Here is a 12,028-nt window from a genome sequence, read left to right as displayed (position 1 = left end):
ACTCATTTTTAAACAGAGGTTAAAAAAATAAACAAGGTATGATTTCCGCCCACACTGAGCTCAGATTGATGGGGAAAACAGAAATATTATGGGAATAGTTGCACAACTCTGTGAATGTTTGAATTGTACAATTTAGATGGGTGGATTGTTTGGTATGTAAATTAAATATCAATAAAACTCTTTAAAAACAAACAAAACCAGATATAAGCCCTGGGTACTGTACAGAGTCATGAAGAGATGGTCATAACTCAGCCTGGGAAGAGAGAAGGGAGGCTTCATCAGTGATTAAAGTCTGAGCTGAAATCTTTAAAAAAAGTTACCTGGGTGATGTGGTACAAGATATTCCAAGCAGAGGGGGCAGAATGAGCAGCGGGGTGACGAGAAACCCTGGGTGTGGGAGCGGGGAGGGTGTTGGCAGGAAGACTGAGGCTGGGGAGGTAGGTGGAGGCAGAAGCAGCTTCCGAGGTAGTCCCTGGAGGGTTTTATTTAAACTGGGAAGTGACACAATCTGTGACCAGATTTGCTTTAGATAAATCACACCGTCAGCTGTAATGTAATGGGAAGAATACTGGTTCATTTTTCTTTCCTCCCCAGTCAGAATAACCTGTGCGTAGGTCTTACATCTGTTATATTAAAACTAATAGTGTTATACTATTAAGTCTTGTTCTTCAGTTGATCCTAATGCCATAGTTAGCCAGCAGGGGCAACATGTAGAGCTGATAAATATCACCTTAAGCCCCCTCTGATCTTGCGCTGAGTTAAAAGGTTTGTTAGTGATTGGGGCACCCGCCTTGGGTGTAGTGGACAGCCTAGCGAATTTTTAAAGTCTTTACAAGACTGGAAACGTGGCGGTGGAAGCTGGTGAGATTCTCCAGATTTTCTATTTTTCATGCTTCTCCTGGGTACTCTCACCATCTATTAAGACGATCGTCCCGAGTACATTTGCAGAATCAAAAATTAAAATGGTTAGGACACCGCCAGCAGGACCGTGTTCTGCAGGAAGAGCAGATTTCCTGGAAAACGTTTACGCTCTCCTACCGGAACCTTGAAACGCGGAGTCCCGGGCAGCACGGAGGGCTGAGGGGGGAACACCGCCACGGGGCACGCCGTCCAGCGCCCTTCCCACTCGGCACCAAAGCCGATTTTGGTTCCTGCCCCTTTCTTGCTCCTCCCAATCTCTTCCCCCTCCGCCAACTCCGGAAGGGAACCCTTTCAAAACTTCTTCCACGTGGAAGCGTAGGACCAATTTCATCAGCACAATCCGGAATGATCAACATGGCGGCGGCCGTCAGATGCCTCAGTAGAGGTAAAGCCCGGGGTTGTGTGGGCTCCGGGGGAAAAGACCGGTGGCGCGGAGTCTCCTCTTGTACAGAGTGCAACAGACTCCTACGCACGGGTCTGCGCTGGGGGCTGGGAAAGCCTCCTGCTCGTTTTGGGCTCAAAGTTCTCGAGGGTCCTTGCTGTGGAAAAGCGACCTTCTCTGCGGCCTCACACCCCCTTTGGAGCCGTCCACCCTAGGAGTGGAATGGGAGGAGGATGTACATCGACACCCCTCCGGCCACTCGCAGCGGCCGAGGCCAGGACGGGGTTCTGTCTCCGAGACTGGTGGGGTGCAGGGAGAGAAAGGAGTTGGCTAGCTAGGCGAAGTGAGTTCTGAAAAGGAAAAGGTTCTGTAAAGGAATGTGTGTGGCTCACAACTGTAAACTTGAACGTTTACAAAATGCTTGTTGGTGCGTTCAGGGTACTACATAGTTGCAGGTGATTTCAGTTCTTAAGCTTCCGAAGACGTTGCCTAATTTGGATCAGCAGTTGTCCTTTGGTGGCTAATTCAGGCATCCTTCTTGGTAGCAACTCTTCCTCAGCATTTCAGAAGGTCCAGTTAAGGGCTAGGATGACAGCCCTTTTTTGGTACATTGCTCTTTAATTTTTGTTCTGTGTTGTGTTTTTGAAGCACAGTGATGTGTATAGTTATTTAATTAAGATAGGTCTTTAGGTGGAAGCATCGTCTAGCATCACCCCCATTTTACATATTTCAGATATCCATATGTGCACGAATCTGTTGTTGGGCTGTTTATTGTCTTATCACTTTGTCTTTCTATGCCTGTGCCAATACCACAGTCTTAATTACCATAGCTTTATAACAAGTCTTGATCTCTGGTGAGGCAGTTCCTTCACTTTTTTCGTATCTTTCAGAAGTGCTTTCAGCAACTCTGTGAATGTATTATCTATTTTTAAAAACGAGTAAAATTTAAATTATTTTATATATTCAGGACAGACATACATATTCTGTAACGTACTTTGAGCCTGAACTGGATTAAGTTAAAAATAAGTGAAGACAAAATTGTTCAATTTGTTGTGTTTACTTGGCTTTAGTTTTAAGAAGTGGAGTGTCCATTATTACACTTTTTAAAGAATGGTTAAGAATCACAAAATATTGAATGTTTTTGTTCTGGAAAACACTGATTAAGAATATAAAAATTGTGAATGTAATTATCATTTATTAATATTTTACATGTTTTTTTTCTTTCAAGTCTTGATACATCAAAGGCATAATCTTTCCAAGATGGCTTATCAGACACCTCTTTATCCTTGTTCTGCATGTGTTCATGTGCCTAATAGACATTTTGCTGCTGCTGCTGCTGCTGCTGCTAGGAGGTAAGTATTTTTTTTTTTAGTTATTTCATTTGCTGTCATCTAAAATTTTGATTAAAAAGATTATGCTCAGTTCCATAAACAGATACAGGGACATGTAGTTGTAAAAGTCTATCATCTCTGCTTTTTTGACTTTATAGTCCTGAATAAAATATATAACTTAAAACACTACTTAATATTTATTGAATACTGGCATTCAATTACGAGTTTAATCCCTACAGCAACCTTATGTGGAAGCTATTGTTATTCTCTTTTAGAAACAAAAAGCAAGGCACTGATAGATTATGTAACTTGTGCAACATCACAGAGCTAGTAAGTGTTGAGGCTAGGATTTTGTGACATAATACATATTTACATTAGTCTGCCCAGTTCCTGACACAGAGCTTCTAAAACCCTTGTAAATCTCCTGAGTTATAGGGATGCTGGGAGCATCTTTTGTTCTTATATCGGGTCTTTGACCCATTTCCTGATACGTACGGAGCTTCTAAAACCCTTGTAATTTCCTGGGTGATAGGAGCACTTTTTTACTAACAAAGCAACTCTTGGTGGGCTCCTGGATTGGGGCTGGTCACCAGAAAGACCAAAACATGGTTAGAAGCTTAGAACCTTCAGCCCCACTCTCCATCCTACAGGGAGGGGAGAAGGCCTAGACTAAGATTGAGTTCATAATTGATCATGCCTACATGATGAAGCCTCCATAAAAATCTCTGAACTATGGGGTTCAGAGAGGTTCTAGGTTGGTGCACACAATTTATGTGTCAGAGTGTAATGCTCCCAACCCAATGGGGACAGACCCTTCTGGATCTCGTCCTATATACTGACTAATCTAGCTGTTCATCAGTATCCTTTATCATGTTCTTTATTATGTAAGAAACCGGTAAATATTTAAGGGTTTCTCTGAGTTCTGTGAGGCATTTTAGCAAATCATGAAGCCTGAGGAGGGGATTGTGCTACACCCTGATTTATAGCTTGTTGGTCAGAAGTACTGGAAGCCTGGACTTGTGATTGGCATTTGCACTGAAGGCAGTCTTGTGAGTCTGAGCCTGTAACTTGTGGGAACTAATGCTAAACCAGGTAGCTACCGTCAGAATTGTATTCAATTGTAGGACACCTACCTGATGTCAGAGAATTAGATGGTGTGGGAAAAAAGCCTGTGCATTTGGTGTCAGAATTCTTGTGAGTAGAGGAAAAATAGTTTCTATTTCACCAGGTACTCTGTTCTGTTCTTGCTTACTTTTAACTTTTAACCATATACACTCTTCTGTTCTTGCTTACTTTGAACAATCTCCAGATATATCTCCACATATCTTGGAGATTGTTTCAGGTAGAACTGTCTAGTCATTCTTTTTTTATTGAGTTATAATTGACATATAACATATTAGTTTCAAGTATACAGCATAATGATTTGATACTTAAATATATTGTGAAATGTTCACCACAATAGGGCTAGTTAACACCTATTATCATAGAGTTACAACTTCTTTTTCTTGTAAGGAGAACTTTTAAGATTTTTCTCTCTCCGCAATTTTCAAAAATACTGTACAGTATTATTTACTACAGTCACCATGCTGTACATTACATTCCCATTATTTATTGTAAAGTTTGTACCTTTTGACCATTTTGCCTACCCCTCCCTTTCTGCCTCTGACAACCACTAATCTATTCTCTCTTTTTTCCCCTTATTCCACATATAAGTGAGATCATATAGTATTTAACTTTCTCTGACTTATTTCACTTAGCATAATATCTTCAAGATCCATCCATGTTGCGAATGACAAGATTTTGTGGCTAAATAATATTCCACAGTTGAGTACACGAAACAGAGTTTATTCTTGTCTTATTTTCCATATGAGCAACTGTAAACCTATTTTTGCCCTACCTTGTATATACCACATTTCCTTTGTCCATCCATCCATCAATTGATACTTAGGTTACTTCCATGTTTTGGCTATTGGAAATAATGCTGCAGTGAACATGGGTATATTTCATTGTGTGAGTTTACCATAATTTAACCATTTTCCTATTGCTATACATTTATTGTTTCAATCTTTTGCTATTACAAATGATCCTGCAATGACTAGTCATGTACATAGATCTTGTAAAATATTATGAATATGTTTATAGTATAAATTCTGAGAAGTAGAATTGTTGAGTAAAAACATGTATCCTGGCCGGCGTTGAATGTCGACATATGAACCAGGGTCACGGTTCGATTTCCAGTCAGGGCACATGTCCAGGTTGTGTGCAGGAGGCAGCTGATCAATGATTCTCATTATTGATGTTTCTATCTCTCTCTCCCTCTCCCTTCCTCTCTGAAATCAATAAAATATAAAAAACAATGTTAATTAAGAACAAAAAAACTCTCCTCTTTGATATACAAAAAAAGATGTGTGCATTTATAATTTTGATAGGTAATAGCAATTTGCCTTTACAGAGATCTTGTCAGTTTATGTCCTTACCAGCAAGTATTATTAGAATGCCTATTTTCCCATATACATTGTGTAGTCAAAATTTTCATTGTTGCAAATTTGATAGGCAATAAATGGTTTCATCATGGTTTTAATTTGTATTTCTTTTATTATTGAGGTTGTATATCTTTCATATATTTAAGAGCAGTTTATTTATTTTTTACTGTGAATTTTCTGCTCATGTCCTATTTTTTTTTTTTTTTTGCTTGTTGATTAACAGAAGCTCTCTGTATATTATAAATTGTCAAATATCTGCACAGTAGCTTTAACATGTTTTAACTGTTGTGGTAGAGGAATGGATCAAGTGCTGTGGGATCACAGATGAAGGAGAGTAGTGCAAGAAGTATTTGAGCTGGCTCTTGAAAGATAGAGTTTTGCAGGGGGATTTGAGAATGGTGTTTCAGTGATATAGAGGCATGAAAGTAAATGATATGGATGTAATACAGTCTGATATGAATTGAATATAGGATAAAGAGAAAGATGGTGGGGGTGGGCTGGAGGGGGCTGATGTGGGAAAGGGGGACATATGTAATACTTTCACCAATAAAGATTACAAAAAAAAGAAAGAGATGGTGGAAATATAACTAGAAAGGAGGCTTCCTTTGAGTGTGAATAGTACCTGGATTATCTTTTCTTGTTGAGAAGTTGGAGAATATTGGTTGTGCCAATTTACATCCCTACCCAGCAGTGAGTGAGAGTGTCCAGTTTTCCATATTCCCAACAACCCTGGATATCATCAATCTCTGAGTTTCTTCAGTGTACTTCTAATTTATATATTTTGCCCATGTTTCCATTGGGTTGTTCATTTTTCTGCTTTCTTAAAGTATTTGTTTATTAGGGATAGCAATTATTTTGAGAATATTTTATATTTAAATGGTTTTTTTTGTCCTAGATAAATTTTTCATTTTACATTTTCTTTAAATTTGTATTCTAGTACAACTTTTAAAATAATTTCACTAACCTAAAAAACATAGTATAAGGAGTTTGCATACTTAAAAATATGAAAAATTATTAGCAATATTTTTATGCCTGACAATGAGTTATTCAGTAGCTTGAAGAGGATCATAGTATTCATAATTCTAGTTGTGATTTTAATTTTTAAATTAAATATACTGACTTTATAATATACTAAAAATAGTTTTTTCACGGCTATTTTTTTTTAAAAATCAGGATCTGAGACAGAGAGGCTTGCTTTTTTCCTCTTATCTCTTATCATTCTGAATCTCCCCGCTCCTCCGTGAATATAAACCATGGTTTGCCAGTGGCAGATTCTGGTTTAAAAAAAAAAAAAAAGGCCACTGTATCATCTCTGACTCTGGTTCTTTTCCTCTTCTGAGGTTATTTTTCTTCAAGTATTTCAAAAATTTTTGTGGACTGCCAGACATTTTGTGTAGAACAGTCGAGACTGAAGTACGTGGTATTTATGCCTGGAAATGTGCATGCCCCTTCTGTCATAGCCTTGAATCAATCCAGTCAGTTGATCTAGGTTTTGGTTTTATTGTTGCTATGGTTACCATTGGCTTCATATTTCTGTACTGTCACTTTGTGCTTTGAGTGGGGGCTGGGCTGTGGAAGGTTTCTCTTCAGTGTTCTAGGTCCTGATCAGTTTTCTGTCTTGCAGTTTTTGGGGGAGAGTAGAGAGTACAGTGCAGAGGTTGAGGGGGTTTGGGGGGGGGTGTCTCCATACTCTTGCCCCTCCCCTAGTAGTAGACTGCTGTTGCTTATTGCCCAGTGCTTGTTAGGCTGGGGATAGGTATGTGAGGGAGTCTCTGCTTTTTCAGATCCAGCATTTATCTTAAGTAGGCACAGTGTGGCTAGACCTTGGGGATGGGTCTTCTTAATATTTTTGTTCCTTGTCCCCATGGTGTGTATCTACCACAGATCCTGTGTGAGAATGTCAGGGACCTTCCCCATCTTTACTGGTAGAGAATACTGCATGCAGGACTGTTTCCTTCCCTACCCTCAAGGGTAGAAGTTTTAGTACTTCTTCTTTCTTTTTCCTACACAGAATGGATGTTTACCTCTGCCCTAGAGGGTTTCAGGGTTACATGCTTTTCTGGCAGCAGTGGCTGATCTCCTCCTTGTCTGCACCCTCCAGGGAGGATTTCTAGTCTCTTGGCCTGCTCTAGTATTTCCTAAGAGTATCAGGGGAGGTCTGTGAAAAGGCCCTAGGAAGGGAGTGTGAACTTCCCTTGTGTTTGCATCTTCCAAGGGGGTTTACACTGTCACCCTCGCCCTAAAATTTTTGCTGATTTCTTTTCCTTACCTGCTTGCCTTTCTCCCATACTCTGCTAGGGGTGAAACTTGCCCTGGTGGTATGCATGGGGGCGGGGTGGGAGTGTGGATTGACTCCTTGGATTTTAGGCTACTCATTTGCCCTGTGATCTCAGCTCTGTGATGGATTCAAGACAAGTGGTGATTTTTATTTCACTCTTTCTTACTGTTAAAGCTCTTTCCAGCTTTGCTTTTCTTTCTTTTTTTTTTTTTTACTTTCATTTATTTGTATTATTAATGATTGGGTTTTATTCTGTCAGCTGTTACATTGTAAGTGGAAGCAGAATGTCTGCATTTAGTTTAATGAATAAACCAGCATCAGAAATGTTAGTGAGTTTATTTATGTGATGTACACTGAGAAATACAAATTCCAGACATTTGCATTCCATTAATAATTACATGCCCTAGGCATTTTCTCTTTAGTGCTGTTTAATTCAGTTTAGTTTGACAGAAGTTGTATGCTTTCCTCCCCTCTCCCCCATCCCAACCCTTCAATTCTTCAATGTCAGAGGTTTCTTTCCTTCAAAGAACCCTAGCAGGTTTGGCTCAGTGAATAGAGCAGGGGTGGGCAAACTTTTTGACTCGAGGGCCACAATGGGTTCTTAAACTGGACCGGAGGGCCGGAACAAAAGCATGGATGGAGTGTTTGTGTGAACTAATATAAATTCAAAGTAAACATCATTACATAAAAGGGTACGGTCTTTTTTTTTTTAGTTTTATTCATTTCAAAAGGGCCGGATCCTTGCCCACGGCTGCTCTAGAGTGATGCTTTCTTAATGCAAATAACTCACCTGCATTGGCTTTAAGGTCTTCAGGTGTGACCATGACAACACATGTTTTGGGCACATCCCCAGTAGGGGGTGTGCAGGAGGCAGCTGATCGATGTTTCTCTCTCATCGATATTTCTAACTCTTTATCCCTCCCTTCCTCTCTGTAAAAAATCAATAAAATATATATTTTTTTAAAAAAGAACTTGGATCTCTGGAGTCATAGATCTTCAAAGGTCTTGAAGTGAGCTTTATTATAGCACTGATATTTTTTCTTATAATTCTTTATTTGGGTGTAACTATGGAATTATTTTTCCTTTCATGTTTTTGGAATTAGGGGACAGATGAGGCAGGCAGAAAGTTATTACCTGAGCACAGTCTCTTTTACTCATTTAATCTATGTGGTTTAGTTACCCAGGTAACTGCAGCTAAATTCTGTTCTCTTTGATTCAGACTGCCAGGTGTTTCTCCCTCATTTTCCAAAAAAAGCCTTTCTAGTATGATTTATTTTAGGCTCTGAGAATTATAGTTTTTAAGCTCTCCTGATAGGGCCTTACATAATTACATGAACATGAACAAAAAAGTTCTTCTGGACATGATTCTTATGAATAAAGATAGACACTTTTTGGAGAGTCATAGAAAATAGGCAGTTGGTCTATGAAATTATTATTAATGGATTTTGTTCAGTTGCAGGTTTTTTTTTTTGGAAGAAAATATTTTCCTTAGAGTCCTATTCAATCTGTGTTGTAATGATTTATACTTTTCTTTCTTTTTTAAAAAAAATTTCTTTTTTTTTACTAAAGCAGTGTTCCATTTGTAACTTAAAAATATTTTCACTGGCTCAGTTGGTTGGGCACTGAAAGGTTGCTGGTTCGATTCCCTGTCAAGGCACATGCCTTGGTTGTTGGCTCCATCCCCAGTTGCACAGGGGTTGCACAGTAGACAGCCAATTGATGTTCTGCTCTCACATCAACATTTCTCTTTCTCCCCCTCTCCCTTCCCCTCTCTCTCTAAAAAAAAAATTCAATGAGTATTTTAAAAAATATATATTCACTGAATCACCTCAAATATGTATTTTGTGAAACAAGGTTCAAAGCATAAATAAGTAAATTGTTGTATACCCAACTCAGTTTCTTAGTTTCTTCCTTCCTTCCTTTTTTTCTTTCACTAGGTTTTGCAGATATTTGTTAATTTAAAAATCATATTTCAGCCCCTGGGAATTTCATATTAATTGCAAATTAATGGACAGGTTCAGCCATGAATGAAAATTTAGTGGTGAAATCAGCATTTATGTAAAGTATAACTGTAGGTTACAGCTAGGACTCATTTTTTAAAAAAATTCTTTATTGTTTAAAGTATTATATATGAATCCTTTTCCCCCATTGACCTCTCCCAACTCGTTCCCACCCCCACCCCCACCCCACACATGTCCTCACCCCTCTTACTGACTGTGTCCATGGGTTATGCTTATATGCATCATACAAATCATTTGGTTGATCTCTTCTTCCCCTTCCCCTTCCACCTGAGGTTGGATGGTCTGTTCGATGCTTCTGTGTCTCTGGATCTATTTTAGTTCATCAGTTTATGTTGTTCATTATATTCCACATATGAGTGAGATCATGTGATGTTTATCTTTCTCCAACTGGCGTATTTTGCTTAGCATAATACTCTCTAGTGCCATCCATGCTGTTGCAAATGGTAAGAGTTCCTTCTTTTTTTACAGCAGCTTAGTATTCCATTGTGTAGATGTACCACAGTTTTTTAAAAAAATATATATTTTATTGATTTTCTACAGAAGGGAAGGGAGAGGGATAGAGAGTTAGAAACATCGATGAGAAACATCCATCAGCTGCCTCCTGCACACCCCCTACTGGGGTTGTGCCCACAACCAAGGTACATGCATGGGCACTTAGGCTGTTTCCAAATCTTAGCTATTGTAAATTGTGCTGCTATGAACATAGGGGTGCATATATCCTTTCTAATTGGTGTTTCTAGTTTCTTGGGATATATTCCTAGAAGTTGGATTACTGGATCGAATGGGAGATCCATTTTTAATTTTTTGAGGAAACTCCGTACTGTTCTCCACAGTGGTTGCACCAAGTCTGCATTCCTACCAGCAGTGCAAGAGGGTTCCTTTTCTCTGCACTTGTCATTTCTTGATTTGTTGATGATAGCCAGTCTGACAGGTGTGAGAGGGTACCTCATTGTCGTTTTGATTTGCATCTCTCAGATGATTAGTGACTTTGAGCATGTTTTCATGTCTCTTGGCCTTCTGTATGTCCTGTTTCGTAAGGGGTCTATTTAGGTCCTTTGCCCATTTTTTGATTGGTTTATCTTCCTTTTGTTAAATTGTATGAGTTCCCTATAAATTTTGGAAATTAAACCTTTACCGGATATAACTTTGGCATATATGTTCTCCCATGTAGTGGGCTTTCTTGTTTTGTTGATGGTTTCTTTTGCTGTGCAGAAGCTTTTTATTTTGATGTAGTCCCATTTGTTTATTTTCTCCTTACAGCTAGGACTCTTACTCATTTAGTTTATTTTAGGTAGAGAGTTTATTACTAAAACAGGTTCTCTAGGCTTCTTCTTCTATTGGCTTCACTGCTCTTTTACTAAATATAAAATAAAAATATGATTTCTCCAGTTTGGAAGGTTTCCGGATTTTGTGGAGTACTTCCCAGGTAGCTGAGGCATGTCGCCTCCATCCACTTGGGCTCCTGCTTACTAAGTCAGTGGTTCTCAACCTTGGCTGCACATTAGAATCACCTGGGAATTTTTTTTTTAATCCTGATTTCCGGGCCTCATCCTCTGGAATTTCTGTTTCTTTGTTATGGGGTGGGGCCACAACATTAGTAACAAAGAAACAGAATTTCCGGAGGATGAGGCCCAGAAATCAGGATTTTAAAAAGATTCCCAGGTGATTCTAATGTGCAGCCAAGGTTGAGAACCACTGACTTAGACAGTGAGCATTGGCATTATCTCCTATTATGTTAAATTGCTCATTAGCTGAGAGCATATTATATTAGTTGTGGTAATGAGGTTTCATTGAGTCTAAAAGTGAGAATGGAATTAACTTTGGAATGGTTTTTGAGGTACTTTTTAAAAAGTTGTTTTACTGTCATCCACTTCTTTCACATAAATTTTATAGAACTTTGTATTAATTTTCTGTTGCTGCTATAACAAATTACCTCATATATTGTGGCTTAAAACAACACAGGCTTATTATCTTGCAGTTTTGTAGGTCAGAAGCCTAACATGGATTTCACTGGGCTAAGATCAGGGTGTTAGCAGGGCTTCATTTCGTTCTAGAGCAGCGGTTCTCAACCTGTGGGTCGAGACCCCTTTGGGGGTCGAATGACCCTTTCACAGGGGTCGCCTGAATACATCCTGCATATCAGATATTTACATTATGATTCATAACAGTAGCAAAATTACAGTTATGAGGTAGCAACGAAAATAATTTTATGGTTGGGGTTCACCACAACATGAGGAACTGTATTAAAGGGTCGCGGCATAGGAAGGTTGAGAACCACTGTTCTAGAGGCTCTATGGAAGAATTTGCTTCCTTTCCATTCCCAGCTTTGAGAGGCCACCTACATTACCCCAAGTTCTCCACCTTCAAAGCCAGGAATGGCAAATTGATTCTCTTTTCATGCTTGAATTTCTCTTATCTCTTACCATCTTGGTCAGATGCAGGTGGGAAAAGGGGAAAGTTTCGCTGCTTCATAAGGATTCGGTATGATTAGATTGGGCCCACTTGGATAATTCAGGATACTCTCCCATTTTCAGATCTTTAACCTTAATCACATCTGCAAAGTCCTTTTTGCCATGTAGAGATGGATATCTGTGGGAAGCCATTATTCTGCC

The 12,028-nt window shown here is 39.0% G+C and overlaps 1 protein-coding gene across 1 annotated transcript in view; it reads left to right on the top strand.

Moving 5' to 3' along the window:
* Window positions 1-1,101: 1,101 nt before the first annotated feature.
* Window positions 1,102-12,028, top strand: part of MRPL1 (mitochondrial ribosomal protein L1) — a 56,765-nt gene continuing 45,838 nt past the window's right edge. The window contains exons 1-2 of the mRNA XM_005857431.2: window positions 1,102-1,306; window positions 2,532-2,655. Coding sequence (XP_005857493.1) covers window positions 1,267-1,306; window positions 2,532-2,655 — 164 coding nt within the window. The 5' untranslated portion in view covers window positions 1,102-1,266. The remainder of the gene's footprint in view (window positions 1,307-2,531; window positions 2,656-12,028) is intronic.

Source organism: Myotis brandtii, unplaced genomic scaffold (assembly GCF_000412655.1).
Source record: "Myotis brandtii unplaced genomic scaffold, ASM41265v1 scaffold111, whole genome shotgun sequence".
In the NCBI taxonomy this organism is placed as follows: domain Eukaryota; kingdom Metazoa; phylum Chordata; class Mammalia; order Chiroptera; family Vespertilionidae; genus Myotis; species Myotis brandtii.
Note: the sequence above shows the minus strand (reverse complement) of the source record. Positions and strands in the feature narration are given on the sequence as shown.